This window comes from Emydura macquarii, unplaced genomic scaffold (genome assembly GCF_026122565.2).
Source record: "Emydura macquarii macquarii isolate MOO-44397 ecotype Brisbane River unplaced genomic scaffold, CSIRO-AGI_Emac_v2 contig_2897, whole genome shotgun sequence".
NCBI lineage: Eukaryota > Metazoa > Chordata > Testudines > Chelidae > Emydura > Emydura macquarii.
In genome coordinates, this window is record NW_027133034.1 from 27,365,081 (window position 1) to 27,389,911 (window position 24,831).

At 42.1% G+C, this 24,831-nt stretch overlaps 1 protein-coding gene across 3 annotated transcripts in view; it reads left to right on the forward strand.

Annotated features, from left to right (window-relative positions):
* MCC (MCC regulator of WNT signaling pathway) overlaps positions 1-24,831 on the forward strand; it is a 220,996-nt gene that overhangs the window by 172,838 nt on the left and 23,327 nt on the right. For all 3 annotated transcript variants that reach the window (XM_067568942.1, XM_067568940.1, XM_067568941.1), the window contains 4 exons: positions 1,489-1,629; positions 3,961-4,061; positions 7,201-7,384; positions 20,716-20,950. In XM_067568942.1, coding sequence (XP_067425043.1) covers positions 1,489-1,629; positions 3,961-4,061; positions 7,201-7,384; positions 20,716-20,950 — 661 coding nt within the window. The remainder of the gene's footprint in view (positions 1-1,488; positions 1,630-3,960; positions 4,062-7,200; positions 7,385-20,715; positions 20,951-24,831) is intronic.

The window sequence follows — 24,831 nt, forward strand, 5'->3', positions numbered from 1 at the left end:
GCACTCCCTCTCACTGCTGTTCCCAGCTCTAGTCCAGTCCAGTCCAGTCAGCCGAGTATGCCTTTTATTTGTATATTTTGATATTCATTTTATGTTAATATTCCCCCTTCTTTTCAGTGTGCTACAGAATGTTGTGTTGAGAACACAAACAATGCAGAAGTTGTCAAAGAGGAAGCTGAAGCTTTTGACAGCGGGGTAGGGAACTGTTGGGACTTTGGGCAACCTGAAAAACTCAGGGTTTTAATCTGGCTACTGAGGAAGGAATGCGCTCACTTTTTTCCTCCCCCCATTTAGAGGTGATAAGGGGGTAACGATAAATTTTTTAGAGCAATGATTGGTATTCCTTATTCCCTTCCTAAGAAAACCTTTATGGCAGTTAGCGGTATCCTGTTGCTCCGTTCAGCAATGATGAATAAGTACAGCAGCTTGATGTCTTTGCCGCAATGATAGGCAATGAAATAGTCAACAGTATTGACATTTAAAGTGTTGGGGCTTATTTACATGAACACTTACTTCGCAGCAAGCTGTGGTGGAAATCTACTTCATACTAGCTTGCTACGCACTAACTGTCCATGTGGATCTTGTTGGTGTGCATTGGAAGTTCCATGGTGCGCTTTGAAACGGGGTAGATCAAAGCACGCTATGGCACTTTTGGTGCAGGGCAGCAGGCTCACATGGACAGTTAGTGCACAGCAGGCTGGTGCAAGGTAGCTTTACACCACAGCTTGCTGCGAAGTAAGTGTTCCTATAAACAAGACCTTCTTGTCAGAGTTCAGAGTTAACGAGGCATTGTGAGGAAGGGAGCAGTTCACGCCTAGTATGACCTACTGTTTAAGGCTGCTGCCAGATTGTCAGAAATTTCTCTACATCATTTACAGTCACTTCTCATTTTGAAAGTTATTTTTGTAACCGTAATGTTTAGAGTATTATTTTAAGTGTAAGCTTACGTCCTGGAGCAAAAGGATGCAGCAGATTCAAAGAGAGGTAATTTATGCAGCTGCATAATCATATTTTGCATTGCTCCTGTCCTGTAGAACTTATAAGTTAATTTAAGACAAGATGCAAGGATTACCAAAAAGTAGGAAGGAAAAGTAGATGGAGGATAAGGATAATAGTAATACCACACTGTTACATAGGCTTGCTGCAACAAGAAACCAACAGATAATTCAAAAAGGGATGTTTTATTCATTGGTTGGTTCTTTAGGGTTTGGGGGTTTTTTTGGTTTGTTTTTTTTTTGTTTTTTGGGGGGGAGGGGGGAGAGGAGGGAAGGAAAGGGGTGGAGGCAGGGGAGGTGTTGCCTCTGATCTAAGTAAACATTCTCCTGTATTCTTGTCACGGTACATAGAACCAATCAATTTCGCTGTAGTACTTAAAAATACCACCGGCCAAACGTTCTTTGATATTCTAAACCGGGATCATTTGTAGTTTTCAAGACAAATAGACTTCTGGCGTTATTTGAAGGTTAAAACTTATTTCCTTCTCTACAGCCGTATTGAGCACTTAAAATCCCAGAATGACTTGTTGACAATAACGCTGGAGGAGTGCAAGAGCAATGCTGAGAGGATGAGCATGCTGGTTGGGAAATATGAGTCCAATGCCACGGCACTCAGACTTGCACTGCAGTACAGGTATGTAAGTACATGGACAGGGAATTTCAGCCTGAAAAAGTAAAAGGACAAGACTTGCTACAGAGCTATAGAAGATAAAGCTGCTGTTCTGCAATTGTAAACCTGCTTCTGTTCCATTCTGGTGTGAATAATGATGCTCTGGTTAGATAACTTTCAAGCATTTAGTTATTGTTTGACAGAAAACTCAAGTGTAGTCAGAGGAGTTGCATCAGGGATGAATTCAGCTCTGTCGCACTAAATAACTTTATCTCTTCTTTTTGTTAATACCGAATGAAGATTAGAATTAGGGAAATTTGTTCATAGTTTTTCTCCCTGCTCATATGTGCATGAAACAAGCATTTCAGGTTTTACAGAAGAAAATAAATAAATTAAAGAAAAAGTGATGATGATGAAACAACTCATGATGTTAATGTGATAGACATTGCTGGGAATATTTTTTCAATATTTCTTTAACTAAAGGAAATGAATCAGAGTCTGAGAAATATTAAGTCTGTCTCTGGCCCTATTCGAAGTGTGTTGGGTGCTCGCAGTCCAGTGTCCTCATCACATAGACAGCCATCATCATTAGCCATCCCAACAAGAGGCTAAGAATACACTAGGTAAAATGACTAAACTTCCCTCTCACACTCTAACATTTACCACTCCAGATGAAGGTTGGGGCATGTTGGAGGAGCACTGTGAAGAAGCTTGTGCTGGAGTTGTCTGTGCTTTAGCTGTCCTTTGGATGGATAAATAGGAGACTTCAGTTTCTCCTGCTGTCAGTCTGGCATCTTTCACAAGCTTGATGGTCTAAAGAGAAAACTTACAACTCCCACTGATTTGTGTGATTTAAGTTGACTTCAGTAGGAACTGTGAGGTACACCTCAGGATTTGGTACCAAATAACTATATTTGCTTTAAAATATTTGTTTTTTTTTAAAAAAAAAGAAAAGAAAAGAAAAATGGTGTCACTAGCATTCTTTTGACCGTGACTAATTTGAAGCAAACACTTGTGACATTAAGGCAAATCCTGTTCATTTTAATGAACGTTGACCTTAAATAAACTTTATATATATATATAAATATATATATTTTTTACATATTAAACAAAGCAGAAATGAGTGGTTCCCTGGTGTGTTTAGTAGTGATCTCCTTGGAGTGGGGAAATGAGTTTAGGGAAAATCTTAATACTTGAACGGGGAATTCATTTTTAACATATTTTGCTAACGTTTCTGAACAGTATGGAGAATTGGAAAGGCAACTTTACAAGAAATAGCCTCCCCTATTGGTCAGATTACTCTCTTGTATTACCTACACCTCTGAAGATAAATAAGATCAACTCTCACTGGTCATTCCGCCCTCCTATTTTCTCTTGTTAAATGAGTTAGGGCCAACTTGGGGACACCATTCACAGGCTGTCTATCCAAGGGGAGGCCTTGTTGACCATTTATGGGAGAAGCTACATATTTCATGTATAGAGCTGACTGGATTTATTTTGAAAAATAGTCTATTTACTGAAAAACCCATTTTCGGTCAACCTGAAACTATTCACAAATTTGACATGAAGTCTCCAAATAGTTTCAGGCAGCAAAAAAAAATATTTTTTTTTCCAGGTGAGATTTACAATGGATTTAGGCACCATTCACAAAGTGGGAAGTGGTGGTGACAGTGGTGGCCTCAGAATCTTTAGTCCAGTGGTTAGGGAACTCATCTGAGATGTGGAAGACCCCAGTTCAAATCTCCACTCTGGAACAGTGCCTTCCCTCTTGCAGCTGATTGCCCTAACCACCAGGCTCTAGGCGATTCTGAGATGGGTCCCTCTTAAGTTCTCCTACTGAAGCGCTTCCATTTTGTGTGAATAGCAGGTCCTGAACTTGGCCTCTTTCTGCTCAGGTGACTGCTGTAACCACTGGGCTATAGATGGGTCTCTTTCGGTATCTCCTGTTGACACTGTTCCATTTTGTTTAAAATACTTAAATATTCAGTGAGCCAGAGAGAGAGTGACTCTGTAGCTTTGTGGTCAGCACACTCTCCTTGGAATGGGAAGACCCAAGTTCAAGTGTGAAATGTTTCATTTGACCCAAAACAGGCTTTCTGTCAACTACTTCTGCGCACCAAATATTTCAAAAAAATTCAGAGTTGGTCTGACCTGAACTAATTTTTTTCCCGATTTTCAGAACGGCCAGCAAATCAAAAACTCAGTTACTGACACAGCTGTAGTCATGTAATGTTCCTGCTACCATACAGGTAGAAGGGAACAGCCTCATTCTTCAACTACGACTTGTCCAGTGTTGATTGCTGATATTGATTCTTCTATCTCAGTTGCAGATATTGTGTTGTTTTTTCGTTTCAGTGAACAGTGCATAGAAGCATATGAGCTGCTGCTGGCTTTGGCAGAAAGTGAACAGAGTCTCATTCTGGGTCAGTTCAGAGCTGCAGGCGTCGGATCTGTCGGTAAGATCGCAATGAGTCACTCTCTAAATCCCATTCTGCACTTCAGTTAACATTTATCGGTTTACAAGGGATGGTTGCAACCATGAATCATCTCCTGACAGCTTGCGACCCACCAGTCAAGTATGTTCAAGTTATTTTCATGTTTTCAACTGAATAAATAAAACATTTGACACACAAAAAAATTAGGACTGGAACCAAAACAAAAAATTACAGGCAGGTTAAAATAAAGCCTCTCCTGTAATACCGTATATGGATCTTCTGGACTTGTGGGGTTACTTTTATTGGGCAATAACCATATACCAAGCCCAGTGATTGAACAGATACTTCCCAGCACCCAAGCATGCACTTCACATACTCAATGCAGTGGTTGGAGTCACATAATTTGCAGTTGCAATTACCACAGTTATGTACATTGCCACAGTATTTACCCACAAAAATTGTGTCTGTATTATAAAAATCTAGTCTTAAATCCATACACTCAAATATGCCATAATGCCGATAAAATACCAAGTGTAGTCTTTGACTCCATGCTCCCATGGGACTTTTGTGTTTTAACATCTTCATTCAAATGTTTTACTGCATGGACTGAGGTTTTGGCCTCTGTTTTCTGCGGTATTCTGTTTCATTTTGTTACTCAGCAGCACACACTGACACTAGTTAACACTGCCATTGAAAATGTTCTTTGGGGGATGGTGCTTTCCTAATAACAGAGTGAACCACTTATGGATCCATTTTCAACACGTTACATGTAAGTTCCATGCACAGAGAGGTCCTGTTTATTGTTAGAAGATGTGTGTTTGCACTGTGAAAACTACCTGTTAGTTTTACAGATGCTCATTGTTCTTACTGATGGGAGGGGGTGGTAGTAGTGATCTTGTGGGGGAGGGAGGGATATGAAACCTTCAGAGACAGAAAAACAGCTTTCCATACTGTGCTGAAACCTAGAAACTGCTTGTTTTAGACACTAATTTTATAGCACCCGTTTTTCAAGAACCACTGAAATGTAAACTGAGAGCTTTTAAGGACCAAACGATCAGCTGGCTTCAGAGCCACAAGATGGATGAGTTCAACCTCTTGTTTCTGCAGACTAGATGCAATGATCCACAGTTATTGTGGTGTTTCCAGGCAGTTTAGTTTGCATCTCTCCTAATGGTTTGCGCAAGTCTTTATGTAGGCGTGTTTCTCCTTGCAGAGTATGTCATGCAGGAAAGGTCATAGCAGATACTTCAATTTTTCTCTAGAGTTTAGCCCTTCAGTCTAGTGCTTTCTTTCATAAGCCTGGTATTGAATTTGTGCTGCTGTTTCTTTATGAGAAGGCATTAGGAGCAAGTATGCACGAGGTCTTAGATTTTGTTAGTCAGATGGCCAAGAAGTAAAGCCAGAAAGGAAAGTATTAGTTTTCTGCTCTGTGTTCAGGTTATAAAAGAGAGGGTCTGACCTATGTTTATTCAGAGGTCTGCCGTCAACTTTTTATTTTTAATGATAGCATTACCACTCTCAGCCTTATAGTGGAGACTGTGCCAGCATTTTCCATCATCAATCTTGTTTTTCAGGAGGTTGTAGCTTGGCTGTAAAACTTTACTTCAGTGTGAAATTTAGTCAGAAGTGTCTTGGCCTGACAAGAAATTTTTGTTTTGGCATTAGTTTAAAGTAAAAATTAGTTTAGTTATATTTAAAGTTATACAAGGAACAGCCACCCCCTGAGAGCTGTCTCAATATAGCAGGGAAATATACATTTTCAAAATTATCTCAAATCCCAGAATATGTCTTTATTATTCATTAATGATTTTTATAGCACTATGAATCTACTTCTTGGAGTTACCGTGATAGTCTGTTAGTTAAAATAATCAATTTGGTGCCAAATCCTAATGCCCTTACTCAGTCCTTTGCAGGTAAAACTACCTGGCTTCAGTGGGAAACTTGCCTGACTACTGACCAAATAAAGTCTGAGTAAGCACCTCAGGATTTGGCCTGTGAATAGAAATGTAGAATCAGACACTGAAGTCACATTTACCGAGTCCTAGATTTTTGAGAGAATGACCTTGACAGTTTCTGATGTCAGCCACCAGAAAACCCCAGGATGAAAGGGTTGGGATAATATTATTTTGTTTAAGATTTGTATGGGGGGGGGGGGGGGGGGGGGGGGGGGGGGTGTTGAAATTTTGATAGACATGGAAGTACAATGTGAAAGCTTAACGTTATTCTTCCTGCGACTTCCATGACCAATAGATTGATTTAATGGAGGATGTTGCACAAAATTCACCACTTTGAACTTCCTGGCATGTTCTGCTTTTATTTCTTTGTATTATTTATTTTTTATTTTACATTAGCACCAAAACCCCAACTGAGATTGGGGCCCCATTGTGCCAGACACTGTACAGACCCATAATAAAAGACCGTTCCTGCTGTGAAGACCTTACAATCTAAATAGACAAGAGAGACAAAATGGGTGGGAGGGAATGCAGGAGCCTAGAGAGGTCAAGTGACGTGCCTCAAGTCCCCCAACAAGTTTAGTGGTAGACTTGGGAATGGAATACTGGTCTCCCAACTCCCAGTCCTGTGCGCTCTCCACTAGAATATGCTGCCTCTCACTACCTGTCACGCTGCCTGTTGTATCCTTATTGCTGGTAACACAGATAATTTTCCTCTCTCTGCGGCTCTGAAGATCAGTGAAGATTTACAGCAACACCCTACATGGAAAATACATGGGAGTTGTTACTGCATCTTGCCAAGGAGAGGAGCCCAACCAGCCCACTCCTTGTAGCTGGTACTCTCGCTTCCATAATTTTAATTCTTTCTAAACAGTTAACATTCGAGGGTATGTAGTTTATTCAGCAAGCATAAAATGTGGATGTGCAATGCCTGGCTCAAATGGGGATAAATCATGGTCTTGCACAGAGCAAGCTCTCTCTTACTTGTCCTGTCTGATGGCAGCATGTATGTACTTAGTTCTAGCACAAAAAACACAAATACATGTTATAGCTTTGCTCTTTTTCTCTAAAGTCTCACTTAGATAACAAATTGCTAGCTAGGTGTTAGTCTCAGCATAAGTGAAAATATATCTAAGAGTCTGTATTCTCGTATTAATTTTTATTAATGCTCTTCAAAGCTCTGACACTGATTATTGCTTGCAAACTAGGGGACCAAACAGGTGATGAGAACATTACCCAGATGCTCAAGAGAGCTCACGACTGCAGGAAAACAGCTGAGAATGCAGCAAAAGCCCTGCTGATGAAATTAGACGGCAGCTGCGGGGGAGCCTATGCGATCACTGGCTGTAGTGTACAACCCTGGGAGAGCTTGTCATCCAACAGCCACACCAGGTAACTGCAGCTCATTGAACCTATTACTCCCCAGGCCTTTGGTTTCAGATCTGAGTAGATTATGTTGTATTCCATTTATTCAACATCCATCCTCACGTCTGTCTGCTGCGTTCTTTTTGTTTTTATTTTTTTAAATCACCCCCATGGTTCAGTGAGCTTATTCTCAGACTTTGAGCAAGCTCCTTCCAAGAAGGGTTTTGTATGGATTTGTTGCGAGCGGGTGATTCTGATCTTTGATCTCTCCCATAAAGGGCAAAACCATAACATTTTTTACTTCAGTGATTCTGTTTCTCTCTCTCTCTCTCTCTTTCCCTCTTCCTCTCCTTCCCATCTCATTGAAACTTGAAGCATGTACTTCATGTTCACCTCTATTGTATGAGGGCATCACAGATTTCCAAGGAACTGGAAACCATAAAAGTGCTCTCATCAAGGTTTTCATAAGCTTTTGGATGTGCAAGACTTGTTGTTTTTAAATGTCACAGCTATAACCATTTCACTTCTCACAGAAACAGAATAAGGAGCAGAGAACTATTTTGCCAGCAGTCATCATGATTTTTCATTACAACCCTGGTATCTCCAAAGCCCTCCCTTCAGCACTTGAAACTGTAGACAAATATTGACTGGTGGGCAAACTTTTCTTATGTTAGAGTGGATTTTTCCAGAAGAAAAAATCAGGATTTTGGAATTTTTCTAAAATAATAAAACTTAAATGAACTATTATTACAAAAATGCTCTAGTTCAAATATTTCTGGGAGCAGCTACTTCTTCAGTACGTTTATATACAGCATATTTATACTTTGTGTGTGTATGTTTGTGTACAAAAAGATATTGATTGGAGTTGAGGTTTACAGTGGCAAGAAATTCTCTTGTGTGTTGGAAAAAGACTTTGGAATATAATAGCTGAACTCTCTGGCTGAGGTCAAGCCATGGGACAGCTGTTTTCCCTACAATTGAAAAACTCTAGTTCAGTGGTTCTCAAACTTTTTGTATTGGTGACCCCTTTTACACAGCAAGCCTCTGAGTGTGACCCTCTGACCCCCATGGGTGTCCCCCCATTGCCTCAGGCTCCCCGCTCCTGCACCTAGATGAGGAAACTGGCCTGCATGCACGGAGTGCTGGTATTGCTGCTCACTCCCCCCTCGAATGCTACTCCTCCATGCACCCCTAGGCTATGTGGTGGGGAGCACGGAGCAATGCCAGGGCTCCCTGCATCTAGGTCACTTTCCTTATCTGACCTGCATAAAGGGATGGCAGAGAGTAGCAGCTCCTGATGCTCCCCTCACAGCACAGCTCTGGGGAAAATGGTGGGGGAAGTGACCTGGATGCAGGGAGCCCTGGCATTGCTCCTCGCTCTCTTCCCCCTTCCCTTTTCTCTCTCCCTCCCCTCCACCCACACACAATCCCCTAGGGGCCTGTGGAGGAATGTTGAGGGTGGGTGAGCAGTATCTGTATATCACTGCTCACCGCCTCTCCCCCATGTTCCTCCACTGGCTCATAGCCCCATGCCTGGCTGGGCTCACAGCCGTGTGGGTGGTGCTGTGCCAGCCTCACAGCTCTGTGCCTGACCGGGTCGGGGCTCATGACCCCCACATAACCACGTTGCGATCCCCAGTTTGAGAACCAATGCTCTAGTCTATGTGTTTTGTGTTATGCTTTCTAAAATACCTTCTTGCTCTAAATGTACATCGGTTTTAGTTAATCTCTGCTGAAACTTTTGTTTTATCTCACAGGATCCCATGACCCTCTCTTAGCTCTGTTAGTGCTTTTCATGACCAATTTGTTGCATTGCAAAGCCCTGATGTAACATTATGTCCCATCACATCACAACCTTATGTTGTTGAGCTGGCCTGAAATAATTTTTGGGTCACTGCCAACCTAAATTAGAGGAGACAGGATAATTTCTTGGTGATCTGGAAGGTTGGCAGATTTCTCGCAATAATAATAGTAACCATCTACTATAACTATAGGTGAAGATTTTTCTGGATTAATTTACAGTTTCTATCCCTCAGATTCACTTAAAATTGTTTACTCAGTTTCTTAAGCAAATTTCTTCTTTTTTTAATGTTTTTATATAAAGTTGGTTAGGACCTTATCATTCCTTCCCCCCTCCAAATTCTTATTAATTACGCCTAAAAAAAAAAGCAAATGACTAAGAGACATGGCCAAATTCTGCATCAAACATGAGATAAATGTAAATCTCTAAAACTAAAAGGGTCATTTTGCTTTAAAAATATGCTGCAGTATCAGAGTTACCCTGTAGAGAGGAGATGGTGTTTGAGTTCATGCATTGAGTTCATGGCACAGTGTTTGTTACCAGCAAATCAATAGCTTTTGATGCTGAAAATATTGACAAGCAGGAATGCAGTTACACAAAACTATTTCAGGTCACTTGACCCTATCTTTCATAGTCTGAGTGTTAAAATATCATATGCATACATGTACATTTGTCTGGGTATATGCTAGTGTATGTAGCACACATAGAAACACATTTGCTGAGGTTGCTTAAGCATTTATATTCTACAGGGTCATTTTTGGTTGTTTATAATCTTCTCAAAGTTTTATCTTTTTGTGGTTATTTGGTTGCTCAATCAGGGAGTGATTATTTTCCCCCTGAAAGTTTCACCAAAAACAATTGAACTGATTTCTATGATGCAAGTAGAGAAAAATTTAGGTTTTTTGCAGCCTTGCTTTGATATTGGAAACTTGACATTTGACAAGGCTGCATATACTCCATAGATGTTGTCCTAGTTTCATTGATCTGGTGGAAATCAGATTTCATTTGGCTGAGTGATAGAACTGAAAAAAATCATACCGCATATATGTGCACTGGTTTTGTAGAGCAATGAAACTAATGATCTCTGTGTTCCACTGGCTGTGTGCATGTGTGTGTAAAATTTGTTTTGGTTGACTAGACAATGTCTCAGCATGTACACATGCTTAGAATAGAGTGGAATTTCAGATTTAACATGTAGAAGATTGTAGAATATGATCTGTGAAGGTGCAGATGAAAGGAATTTGTATATAGATACAGATGTGTATCTCTATATATTATGTATATATGTAAATTTGTGTGTGAGACTTATTAGCTTGAGTCTGTTCCTCTATCATTGCATGATAAATTTCCCTGATATGGAGAATATAGCTGATATTACAGTTGAATGGTTACACACGACAAGAGAGTATGACTGAATAAATGTTGCAGCTGCATTCAATGTAGGCGGACTTTATCCTTGCAACTTCCTTACAAAGAAGGTTACTAAATGTTATCTCCTTTTTATAGACAGTGAATCTGAGACAAACAGAGGTTCCCGTCAGTGGCTAAAGACCACACAGCAAGTCAGGAGCAGTCAGAGTAGGGCTTAGAAAACTCAGGCGATTTTGACTCCATATTCCTTAGTCAATCCACCAGACTGCTCTGCCTTCCCTTTTTTAAATCCACATATAAATACCTTTGAAACTTCAAGAGGGGATGCACAACGTTTGCCCAAAATCTCCTCTTTTCCCCCATTGTTTTCATCCAGAGGACAAAGGCAATTAGATGATGTAACACAGGGGATCTCAGACTTCTCCATAATGTGGCCCACATCTCCATAGTGAATAGTCTCATAAACCCACCCCACTCCTGTTCATGTTCACATAACATCTTTGTAGCAACTACAGTGTTTGCTTAGATAGGACAAGGATGTTAGAAAAATAGGTATGTATTTTTAACTGTCTTTAATTCAGTTTGCGTTTTGCCCTTTATGAAGAAAACTGACTCTCTTCTTTCGTTCTTCATTTCATCTTGCCCTGCAGTCCATTCTCATCCTCTATCTTTCTTGCTGCCACCCCCTCCATGCTTCTGTGCTGCCTGCCCTTCCCCTCCACTTGCACGCACCTGCGTACCACTTGGTTCCCTTCTTGTGGCTCCATCCTTCTCTGCTGCCCTGGACTTGCTGCCCTTCTGTATTATATGGTCCTTTCATGCTGCGGGCTGGCAGCAGCTCCAGCCACACTGGTGGGCTGCGGTCACTGAAGGTGGATTCCATCTTCTCACCTCTGTTGTGACAGTCTCCCCAGCAGAGGCAGCAAAGCTGACTCCTTGTTTCCAGCTGCTTCTGAGGGCTTTTTGTTTTTGTAATGGAGTAACCGGAAGGCCTGTAGGAGCAGATGGAAACAAGAAGAGGAGCCAGTTCCATAACACCAGCAAGTGCCCTGTGGACCACGGTTTGGGAACAGTTCATAATAACAGACAAATTCCTCCCTTGATTGCATTTAACCTCTGAAATGAAAACCTTTTTATATTATATGCCAGGGCTGGCCAAACTTACTGACCCTCCTCCACCCCACCGACTCCCCAAAACCCCCTTCCCACTGGGCAGAATCCTCTAGCCCCAACACCCTGCCACACGGCAGAAGCTCCAAGCTCCCCACCCCAATCTGGTAGGCGGAGATTGGAGGAGGGGGGCATAGGGAGCTCCGCGAGCCACACGTTAACAGAGCTCTATGCAGCTCCCAAGCCTATTTGGCCATCCCTGTTATGTGTCTACAAAATAATCTCAATACACAAGCCTGATCTTGGTAAACAAAAGTAGTAATAATGAAGATCTTCTAACTCAAACTGCTGAGCACATTTTTTTCTTTAAAGCTTGTAAAGGGGAGGGGGGGAACCCTCTCTTTGGCTAAGACTTTGTGGTAAAGCGAATAATTCATGCATTGAAACCCCACAAAACAGGTTTATAATGGAAGTGCTGACCCAGCCTTAACTTTAGCTTCATGAATGAGGTGTTGAATGTCAAGTCACTGAACACGTTACCAAGAACACAAGCAAGGGCAACCACTGGTGACAAGGGGCTTAAAGATTGTAAAAGGGAGCATCTGAGATTAAATGAAAAACCAGCATAGAGGTTGTTACCAGTGAAGTGAATAAAATAATAGTGAGCATCTCAATTCATTTGGTTGGCAGCAACCCAACTATATTGCCAATTCATTTTTGAAAATAAAAATAGCTTTGTGGAAGTTATAATTGTTTTAATGGACAGAGGCTAACCATGAAACATTCATTTCCAAGAAGATCCAACTGACTTCACCTGTAAAAAGAATGAAATGAGAGAGAGGATGTTGCTATTGCAATGACTAAGGCCTTGTCTACACTATAGAGTTTTGTCGACACAAGTTACGCCGACAATCAAAAAGTGCTGCTATTACATTGCTTGTGCATGTTCACACAATGCTCCTTTTGTCAGTGGAGCACGTCCACAGTTGGTGCTCTCCCATTGACAGTGAGAGCAGTGTGCTGAGGGAAGCTATCCCACTGTGCCACTTGCCACCTTCTGCCGCTGGGAGTTGTGGGAAGGCAGAGTGGATCACAGTGCATTATGGGTGGTGCTCAACATCCCATGATGCAGTTTTTTCTCTCCTATCATTCCATGGGTTTCTGTCTGTGTTTTGTGGCATTTTTCAATGGCCTCTGTTTACTGTGCGCCCGCCATCTCTATCTGAAAGGATGGAATCTGCACTGCTCTGCACTGTTGTGACTATCGCGGATGGTCATACAATATATAATGAACTCCCAATCTGAACAGGAATCAGAGGTGCCTGACCTGCTGTGTGCCATGGAAAGAAACAACGCCAGATTACTTTTGGCATTTATGAAGCTGCTGCACATGGTGCACTGCCGCTTTTCGGTGCGTGAAACAAGCCTGAGTGGTGAGATCACATCATTATGCAGATCTGGGATGATGAGCTGTGGCTACAGAATTTTCGGATGCGCAAAAACCCCTTTTCTGGAGCTATGTCCAGAACTCATCCTGATCTGCGGTGCAAGGACACCAGATTAAGAGCTGCCCTCTCAATGGAGAAGCACCTGGTGATCTCCTTGTGGAAGCTGGCAACTCCAGACTGCTACAGGTTAGTTGCGAATCAGTTTGGAGTCGGGAAGTCCACCGTTGGCGCTGTTATGGCAAGTGTGCTGGGCCGTTAATCACATTCTACTACAGAGGACTGTGACTCTTGGAAATGTGCGTGAAATAATGGATGGCTTAGCAGCGATGGGATTCCCTAATGTGGCGAGCTGATAGATGGCATGCATGTCCCAATTTTGGCCCCAGACCATCTTGCAACAAAGTACATCTATAGAAAGGGGTACTTCTCTATGATACTGCAGGCATTTGTGGATCACCGTGAGCATTTCACTGACATCAACGTGGCGTGGTTGGGAAGTTATGTGACGCCTGCATCTTCAGGAACACTGGCCTGTACAGAAAGATGCAAGCAAGGACTTGCATTCCAGACCAGAAGATTCCAATGGGGGATGTTGAAAAGCCCATAGTAATCCTGGGAGACCCAGTCTACCCCTTACTGCCATGGCTCATGAAGTCTTATACAGGCAACCTGGACAGCAGCCAGGATTGCTTCAACAACAAGATGAGCAAGTGGCAAATAACCGTAGAATGTGTGTTTGGCAGATTAAAAACACTTTGGTGATGCCTTTATGGTAGGTTAGATCTAAATGAGGAAAATATTCCCATGGGCATAGCTGCCTACTGTGCATTCCATAATATTCGTGAGGCTAAGGGTGAAACATTTTCTCCAGGGTGGAGCGTGGAGGCGGATCGACTGGCGACTGATTTTGAGCAACCAGATATCAGGGCTATTAGAGAGACACAATGGGGGGCTATTCAAATCAGGGAGGCCGTGTGGCACCATTTTGGCAATGAGCACCAGTAATGTGTCTTTCTATTCAGCACTGTGCCATGCTTTATTAACTTGCTGCCTTGCATGAAAATTTGGATGATTTCTGCCCGTGATCTGTTCTCTGCAAATGATCCAATTACCACTATGTATTTAATTTCAGCAGCAACCACTGTGTGTAGGAGACAAATAAAGATTGTTTATCTTTCAGAGAGTACGTTTTTATTAAATAACAATTAACAACACACACAAAGCGGTTGGTGGGAAGGGAGAAAACAGTGAAGGGCAGCATAGGCTCTCATAGCTCTGTGTAAGTCCAACTATCATTGTGGAAGATGTCCAAAGGGATGGAGTGAACGGGTACCAAGATGGGCCGGGAGTTTGGAAGGAATATGTGGGAGGAGTTTGGGGAGGATATGGCAAGCAGTTCTGTATCAGCTGCCGGGCGGTGAGGGGCAAGCATGCATGAATTCTGTCTGCAGCGTGATTAGGGACTTCAAAATCTCCGTTTGCTCCTCTGTCACTTTTATCATCCACTCCTAGCCTGCTATAATTCGCTCCTGGGTCTCCTTCCTCTCCTGCCTATCTATTTTATGATTTTAATTTATAGTGTCTCTCCATGTCCTATGTTCTTTTTTCAGCCTCTGAGGATTGGAGCACATCTTGAAACACCTCCTTGTTCCTTCTCAGTCACTTCCTTATCAATTGGAGGGGTTCTGCTGGTGTGGAGGGGGTTTCCCTGAGGGTCACATCTGCAGAAGCACAAGAAACAATGAACAGAAGCATGATTTTTAGTGCACTCACACCATTGACTCACTATAGCAAATTACAGCTCTTTCTCACTGTCCCCTGGCAAGGACACAGCTCAGCAAATGCCCCAAATATGGTGAGTTCAGCCCCGGGGAGAGGGATTGGCTCAAGATGGGGAAAAAGGGTCTTGGTGGTTTTCTAACCACTGCAGGTAACTAGGGACAAAATTTTAAATTCTGCCAACTGTTTCCACAAATGGGGGGCATAGAAGCTAATATCTCAATCCTTAGTGTAAGAAAGAATGCAAGGGTGCATCTTTTGCATTTGAGCAGCTTCAGACTGTGTTCATATGCTGCTTGCTGGTCTGCCATTTTGGTCCCTGCACAAGTGATTGCCAATTGGCACGGAAAGTTTCCTACAACAGAGGAAAGAACAAAGCAGCATTGCCAAGGAACCTTCAGCAGAGGATTGGTGAGTACTTCCAGGAAAGTTTCCTAGAGATCTCCCTGGTGAATTCCTCTGGAATTTCAGTGCATTAACACACTTTTACACCGCACTGCTTAGCTGCACAGGGGAATATGAAGCACATGCAAATATAGCTAATCTTGTACATTTCTATGCCTTCACGTATTTGTAAAATATAACAAAAGCAAAGGACAGCTCTAACTCATATAACCAAGCAGCATCAACTCAAAGGGATAACTTACCAGAGCTCCCCTCTCCTGCATCCTGCACACCAGAGCTGTAGGGCTGGGACTGACTCGGACTCTCTGGGGTTGAGAAGAGGTCCTGGCTCCCCCAGCACCAGATGTCCCTGTCACTTGTCCCATTTCGTCCTCCAACTCGACCTCCACAACTTCGTCTTCAGGGTAGAGTCCAGTGTCCGCTGTCTCCAGCCCCACCGAAGTATCCCAGAACCCTTGACAGTGGAGGTTGACTCATCGCTGAGGATGGCGTCCAGCTCCTTGTAGAAGCAGTAAGTCTTCAGTGCAGCAGCGGAGCGACGGTTTAACTCCTTAGCCTTCTGGTACACCTGCCTGAGTTCTTTGATCTTCGCCCAGCACTGATGCATCTCCCATTTCTAGCCCTTCTCCAAAAGACCTTGAGAAATCTGCCTGTAGGTATCAAAGTTCCTACAGCTGGAGCAAAAGTGGGACTGCACAGCCTTCTCTCCCCATGCACTCAACAGATCTAACAGCTCTGGTTGGGACAGCATTGGCTGCATGGAGCCATCATGGTCAGCTGGGAAGATACAATGTGAGCTCTCCATGCTGAACAAAAAGGAAGTGGAATTTCAAAAATTTCCAGGCCTTTAAAGGGGGAGGGGAGGATGCCTCTGTCCCTGGATGCAGGGCAGCGGTGTTCAAACTGCCATTGTGTGATACTTCCTGGAGGCCGTTTACAGCCACATTACCAAGCGCAGTGTCTACACTGGCCCTTTATCAATATAATTTTGCTGCAAAAAGCTCTATGCCTCTCGTTGAGGTGGTTTTATTTTGTTGGCAAAGCAGGAAAGTTTTGTTGGTGGGAAGAGCATTGGAATGTGTACACCTCCAAAAGCTGACTTCTGTCAACAAAACTCTGTAGTGTAGACCAGGCCTTAGAATGCTTTTTGTCTTCATTGCACTGCTAGTAACCCCAACCGTCCATCGAAATGCAGGAGGGACAGTCTGTCCCGTTACATGCAGTGGGAATACATTTCTACATGTTTTACCACCAACCATTTGAACTTATCCAAACATAGGGCTAAATCCGCCTATCAGAACCACATCATGGATTTTGAATAAGTAGCTGAAATAAAGGATTATCTTGGCTGAAATGTGGAAATGTTGATATGGAAACATGTTAATACTTCCAAATACCAAAGCATGTGATATGCTCTCAGTACAAGCTTTCATCTTTGGAGCAAACAGGTTTCCAAAGGAAGAAAGTGGTTTTGCCAAAGTATTGAGATTATAGTCCCATATAAAGCCAGTTTATCTGAAAGTTTATCCCTGCCTTCCGGGGATGTGCTTTCTCTGATGTGGAGCCACTCTGACCTGGAAGATGGGTGGACGCATGTATGTGACCTAACAAATATTCCTTAAAATATAAGTCCAAATGCAGACACTACCACTTAAGAATCTTACATGGATGTGGGACATTCCACGTTATTTTAGTTCTATAAACCCACAATTATTACAGATAGAAATTCATAGTACATAAGGGGATGCTGTATCCATGTCACCTTGACAAGGTTTCTTGAATGAAAAGAAATGATGTACTCAACAGGATCAGTAAACAGAGAAATATTTTATATATGTTGTGAGGGGGGGGTGTATACACTTGTATGTCAAGTGATAAAAAATTCTTAATATTGCACCACGCCATCCAGTATCCTCTGTATAGAAAATATATATACAAATTAAGTAGGGATCTTGCAGATTTCAGTGATGAACAGAGTGGGTATAATGTTTCTTTCAGCTGTATATGAACACCATGTGGGGGAAATGTGCAGAAGAAAAACATTTTCCCAAGAGGTCTGAGGGAGCTATATGATTTTTCCCCTGCCTGCTCATTGTTAGAGCAATGAGAGAGACATCATGTATCTTTTTTTTTTCTGGTTGTGATATGCTGCCTGTTCAGTTCATTCCCTAGCCTCACTCCTGTTACCCTGATTGCCATAGGAAGGGACAGCAGTCTGCCAAATTCAACATTACACAGTCTCTAGCCAGGGGTTTTCCCCCCACAGATGCAGCAGGGCTGGTCTAACAATTCTGGGGAGAGCCATCAAAGTGAGTTTGGAGGAGTCCTATGTGTCATCACTACGCAGTATCCCCTATGCATCATGGCATTGTTTCAGTGCTTAATCATGTAGCCTCATGCACTGAAATCTGTTCTCCACAGTTCAGGAAATGGGGGTGGGGAGAGGGGCTCTCTCTGCCTCTTGAGTAGGGGAAGAGGCTATGTATCCCTTTCCGCTGCTGCCTGTATTGTCTTTTCTCTTCTCTTATGCTGGGTGGGGGGATTCTGGCACCAAGATTAGGGAACAAGGGGCAGTTCTCCTTTTCTTCTGTCCTCTTTGTACTGGCTGCCTGTAATGGAGACAGCTCCCTCACTAGCGCTTCAGCAGAGTAGCCAGCTCAGCTGCAGGCAGCTGGCCAGGACTGAGCTAGAGACAGCCCTAGCGTCATTGGCAGCAACCCAAGTTGCTGTTGCCTTCCACAGCTGTGGATTGGTTTCCAAAAATGAAAAGACCTACATCTGTGGGCCTGAACAGTCAGTCCTGCACAGCTCTGGCTGGTACTGTGAATACCTGGGGAGCCTTAGGAATAATCATCACAGCAGACTTACAGGCCAGTGCGCAGTTTTCATTCTGAGAGCTCTCTTTCCAGCAAAGAGAGCAAGGAGCATATTTCTTTGTTAAATGAAAGCTAAGTTTAACACTGACTAAAACTCAGATATGCAGGCCGTATGTGCAGGCTAAATACTGTCCCTGACGTTTAGCCTCTAAGTGTATGTAGCCCAGGAAGGCTGAAGAACTTTTTATTTTGGGAGCCGAAGAGATCTACAACAGCACTTGAATATAGAATTGAATAGTAATTTGTTGTATTTCCTGATTTTCACATCCATATCTGCCTCACTGAGGTGTAGTGAGGCCTAGTTAAATGAGATTTATAAAGAGCTTTGCGATCCTCTGATGAAAAGCAAAGCATTATGGAGAACTCATTAAAACCTGCACGTATTTTTACCCAAGATAGGCTAGCTGGGTTCTGATTTACTGCAGATGGGAATTAGTGGAAGAAAAAATGGTTTTCACTTCTAGTAAACACGGCGCCTGTTATCCCTGAGAGAGAGAAGAAATCATTTGAAATTAGCAGAAAGCTGTAGTAAAGCCATGTAATGTGATATTTCACGAGAGGGAAAGACTTAAGGAAGTCTTTGTAGCTCTGCCAATTCTCTGTTTCCTCTCAGGCTGCCCTGTGCTTGGAATTCTCTGAAAGATCCACTGGCAATTATCTGATGCAACTTAAAATCAACACAGTTTGAGCACAAACACAATTGAGAGGAAGGAGAGAAAACCAGCCTGTTTTCCCCCTTCTTTTTTCTGCAGTGCATGAGTGTAAGCAGAGTGTATTTCCATTACATTAGCCTGGCTCCAGCAGGAGTCCACAGGGTGGGTTTTTTTCCTCCTCAAAAAAAAGGTTGAAAAATAATGCAACCCAGTACAGAATGTGATTTATTCCCCTGCTGATAACTGAGATCATCCAGCATTCCAGACAGGCACAGTTAATGGATGACTTAACCCTCACCCAGCAGCTGATTACAGGTCCTCAGGAGACAGCAGGCAGCTTTGTCTGTGTAGCATTGTAGAAAATGCAGTGCTGTTCCTTTTCCTTTTAGTGTTATTGCAATTATATTCAGTAGTGGAATGTTAAGGAACTAAAGCAGCATTGCAATTAACCTCCACAAATCTCTTCTCCCTAGAACACTGGAATGCACATCGATAGCGACAGAGCATTGAGGCGCCCTAGTGCTTATCTAGAAATTATTTTCCCTTTGTAAAAGCTCCTCGTAATGTGACATGTATGGAGCAAGCTGAAATTGTCTGTCAGTTTTTCTTTTAAAATTGTACCCTTGGAAAAGGAATGCTACCATAAAGTCAGATGAAGGAGTTCTAATTAGACAGTCCTGTAAAACGTGACTTAGATACTTCTAAGTTGAGGAATTTGGATGTCTTGTGGAAGTTAGCATTGGGGTAGCTGGTCACTGTTTCAAATTTGGCCCTAAGTTAATAGTGACTGAAAGATATTGCCATGGCAGCAGCTGGGTGAACTTTCTGAAGCAACCTGATGGTCTCATGCTGCTTCTTACAGGTGTCCAGCAAAAAAATACCATAATAATTGGCACGGACATCAGCAGACAGTTTCATTGAATCTGAACTAACTTTTCAAACCCAGAGATTGTTATTCCCATTCAAGGTTGAGGCACAGTGGTGAGGCAGCATGCAGACGCTTTCTGCTGCCTGTCTTGTATCAGCTCTGTAGATAAAGGATTTAGTTTTTATAGCTCTCAGTCTGGCATATTTAACAAGCACTTAATTGTTTCTTTATTTAAAAAGTCTAGTGTCAAAAGCAGTTATTCCAGTGAAACTAATTATCTTACTTTGCAGTGAAAAAATAGTTGACTCAATATTGTGAGAATCTTTTATTCTCTGAAGAACTTTTTTTTTTTCTTCTCTGTATTTTAAAGTGCAGATGGGTGTGTGTGGTGGGGGTTCCTTCTGCATATTGCAACATTTGGTCCAGGCTATCTATATATTTTAAATTAATTGAGATAATGAAACAGGACTTGTAAAAATTTTCTCCTCAATCATGAAAAATTGGATGTTTGAGATGTGCTCCTAAGGTGGAAATTTCTATAGTGCTACAGTAGTTATATAAAAAAGTATAATACACACCGGATCCTGCTGGCCATTCTGACCTTCCTTCAGTTGCCTATTATGTTCAAAAGTATGGTGTGCTCTTTGGCCATGTCACCAGAGGGACAACAGCACACCAGCACACTGTGCTCTCAAGTTCTCCATCAATGTGCAAAAGGGGTGCATGCCCTAAGCCTACCTGGCGCCACCTCCAAGGCCACCCCAGAGATTCGTGGATTTGTAGGACTGAGCCAGATGTAATAATTTCACTACACAGTGCCTGGTGCAATGCCATTAACCTTGGTCATTCAGACTGGCGCAGCAGTCCTCAGTAGACTATGCGTGTTTGATTATGATGAGCCTGTTAAAATTATGGTCCATTGTGACTGAGAAAGTAAATATGCTTAGGCAAATCAGGTGTTTGATTAAACAAATTTCAAATGTGGGGAAGGGAGGCTAGAGACTTGAATCTTTTTCCAGTGAGTGATGCTGTTTTTGGTCTTCCCAGCACTACCAGCTCAACTGCAAGTAGCTGTGATACAGAGTTCACAAAGGAGGATGAGCAGAGGTTGAAGGATTACATCCAACAGCTGAAGAATGACAGGGCAGCAGTCAAGCTGACCATGTTGGAGCTGGAAAGCATCCATATTGATCCCCTTAGTTATGATGTCAAACCTCGTGGAGACAGCCAGAGGCTAGATTTGGAAAATGCAGTATTGATGCAGGAACTCATGGCAATGAAGGTATTTTATAACTGGCTGGCTGTGCCCCTGATTTATTTCATGGTATTACAAAGAGGTAATTAACAGTCATGCTCTGAACAACTACGGGACTTGCACATCCCAAAGGACATTGTGACAGTAGCAAGTATGTGCACAAGGTACCCCTCTCTACGAGGTTATGATATAGCCTAACCCTTTTGCATGCCCTCTGTTATCTCTAAAAGCTTGTAGCGTATCTGCAGCCCTGCATCCTTGGCAGTCCATTAGACCTGGTATTACACAACACTGTACCCCATTGCTTGCCCCACCACATCCAATGCAATCAGTATAGTGTCCTTTGTGCTTGTTTATTTTTCTATTAAATTGTTGTGCTGCCCCCATATTTTCCTCTGCTGCAGGTATGTGAATTGCCATGCATAACTGCATTGTGGAAGTTGGCAGTGGGAGCCAAGAGGTTATATGACAGTGGGTTGTTTTGCACCCAGGAGACAGTGGAGGATTTCTCATTCCCGCTTCCTCACTAAGCTCCTGAAGCTAATCTTGACAGCAACTAACTGCCCCACCGCACTCCGCCTAGTATCTTGTACTACATCCAACAGCAGCAAGCAACCAACAGCAACGAGTAGGCATTCCTCTCTGAGAGCTGTCATATCAGCATGTCTGCAGACTCAGGCAGACCCCTTGCACCTCTTCACAGACCTGGAGTGTTGATAATGACACTTAAGATGTCGTATGGTTGGAAGTCACACTCTAGTAGCCAGGTAGTGAGACGGCAACAGCATTAGCAGTGACTAGGTCTGTGTGTGTTAAGCAAGGACTTCAATCCATGGTTCTAATCTTATGACAGAGCAATCAACAAGCCAGGTGCTTGCAATAGGGAGGTATGACAGCAGAGATGCTTGGGGGAGACCAAAAGCATGAGACGGCACTACTAAAGTAACATTTCAGTGCCTCACTCACAAACTTGTGCATGTACAACTCTGAGAAAACGCTCCAAGGTTCGTGTACAGAGGCAGAACAAAGCCACCTCCATTTCATATTGCCTCAGGAAAGAAGGGTCTGTTAAAAGCTAGCATCCTTAAGGGACTCAAGTAGTCACCAGTTCAGAACAATGTCTTGACGCTGCTGCAGCACAAGTTAGGGTGGGAGTAGAGGATATAGGTCCATGGAGATTTTCAGTAGTAGGCCTAGTTAGAACTAAACTGTGACCTCTGAGGCCTGATCTACACAACACAGGTGTACCTATATAACTATTACATCATTTTATACCAGTTTAGTTAAACTGGTACAGCATCATGTGTGAATCCTCTTATATTGGTTTAGCCAGAACTTGTCACCAGATTAAATCAATATAATCAGGCTTAAATCATTATAAAAGTGTCCATCCACAAAAGTTGCATCAGTTTAACAAAACCAATTTAAATTAAACCAGTGCAACTTCTGTGTGTAGGCAAGTCCTAAGCATACATATCAACATCCTCAATTCTACATTTAGTTTCCTCCCTCTTCTTCCACCGAGAACAATTTTTTCGGGGGTGAGCCTTCTAGAATATTGAGTGACAACCCCTCCTACTTCCTCTTGCTTTATCCTTACACCTCTGATGCTCTACTTCGCAGCCACCATCTTTCCTGATCTAGCACAACTGGAGGAAGGTACTCTTTTTGGCATCCACGCGCACCACTCTTCACTCAGCAAAGACATTGATTCACAGATTTTAAGACCAGAAGGGACCGTTATGAGCTTCTAGTCTGACTTCCTGCATAAATCAGGCCTGAGAACCTCACCCAATAATTTCTATAGCAAGCCCATGATTTCTGTTTGAGCTATAGCATATTTTTTAGAAAGATATCTTGTCTTAATTTAATGATTTCAAGTGAGGAAGAATCCACCACATCCCTAGGCAAGTTGTTCACGTGATTAATTATTACCTTCATTGTTAAAGACCCATATTATGAGTCTGAATTTGTCTAGCTTCAACTTCCAACTATTAGATCTCATTATGCTTTTTTCTGCTAGATGAAAGAGATAAGAAATCTCCTCCCTGTGTAGGTACTTATAGACCATGGTCAAGTCACCTCTTAACCTCTGAGGTATGAACTAAATAGACTGAGCATCTAAAGTCTCTCATTATTAGGCCAGACTTTGTCATTCTTGTAGCTCTTTTCTGATCCCTTTCTAATCTTCCAACATCCTTTTTGAAATGTGACACCAGAACTGGATACTGTTTCCCAGTAATAGTCACGCTAATACTTTATACAGAGGTAACACCATCTCCCTACTCCTACTTAATATTGCCCTCTTTAAGTATCTGAGAATTGTGTTTACGCTCCTAAATACAGCATTGCACTGGGGAGCTCCTGTTCAGGTGATTATCTACTATGACTCCAAAATCCTTTTCAGTGTCACTGCTTTCCAGGATACAATTCCCCATCCTATAAATGTGACTTACATTGTTTGTTCCTAGATATATGACCTTCCATTTGGCATTATTAAAACATATTGTTCAAATGATACTAGGTGCTCCAACTCTGCCTGTATCACTGACCTTTGCCCATCATCATTTACCACTCCATTAATTTTTGTGTCAGCTACAAATTTTAGAAAAGATTTTATATTTTCTTCTGGTTGATTGATAAAGATATTTGAATGGCACTAGGCCAAGGGACCCCACTAGAAACACCCTTGTTGTTGATTCCCCATTCCAGTTACTTTTTGCAGTCAGTCAGTTAACCACTTTTTATTCCATTTAATATTGACTATATTAATTTTGTATAGTGCTAATTTTTTGTCAGAATGTCATGCAGGACTAAGTCAGATGCCTAACACATGTCTAAGTATAATATATCAGCAAGTTACCTTTATCAACCAAACTTGTGATCTCATCAAGAAATAATACGAAGTTTGTCTGACAAGACCTATTTCCATAAAACTATGTTGATTGGCATGAATTATGCTATCACTCTTTCATTCTTTACTGATTGCATCCCACGTAAGTCTTTCCACAATTTGCCCAGGAACTGATGTCAAGTTAACTGGCCTGCAGTTAGTTAGCCCAGCATTGCTGAGTAATACAAGGCTGTCCTCTATCAGAGCTATGTCCACTGCCCTGTCTCATAGTCTGAGCACTGAGTTTTTGGGCAAGTACTTGGAGAGGGTATTGCCATTCTCCTCCCCCTATAAAAACGTTAATATAACTAAATAAGCATTGGAATGTTTTGATATGTTATTTGCTGACCATAGAGGTAATGCTGGAAAACTTAGATATTGGGATTAATATGACACACCTGCCAGATTTTTTTTGCCTCAGAGTATGTTTTCAGGTAAAAACTGTGGCCACATTTCTGGAGTAAGCCATATACAGTAGAAAATAATTGCTGTACTTTCAGATATGCTCAGATGGTCTATGAGAGCAGACCTGACTTGTGGACATGGGGAATGGGCACACTGATACTATAATATATACATACAACATAAGTTTGCTATGAGAAAGTTTGCAGCAATATTGTAACCATCTGACTGGCAGAATTATCTGCAGGAACAAGCTTTTGAAATTAAAGCTTCCTTCTTGTAAAGTGTCAGTATCTCTCTTCTGTGTGTCAGATTCAGAGAGGAAACTAAAAATGTGTAATGTTCACCTTTTTTTTTTTTTTTGAACCTCTCAACATGTAGGATAAGTTACCCTAACAGACTTCTCTTAGATCTTCACACCTACTTTCAACATATCACTAATCCTGTTACACATCGCCTCTGAATTTGGTCTTACGAATCTGAATGCAATCTGGTATGACTAAAAGGAAGTATATATAGTGCATCAGTTCAGACTTATCTCTAAATAGGACCTCTTATGGCTCATGGGGTTAACTTTTCAAATATTTTCTTGGTCATTTTTTCTTATCAATAT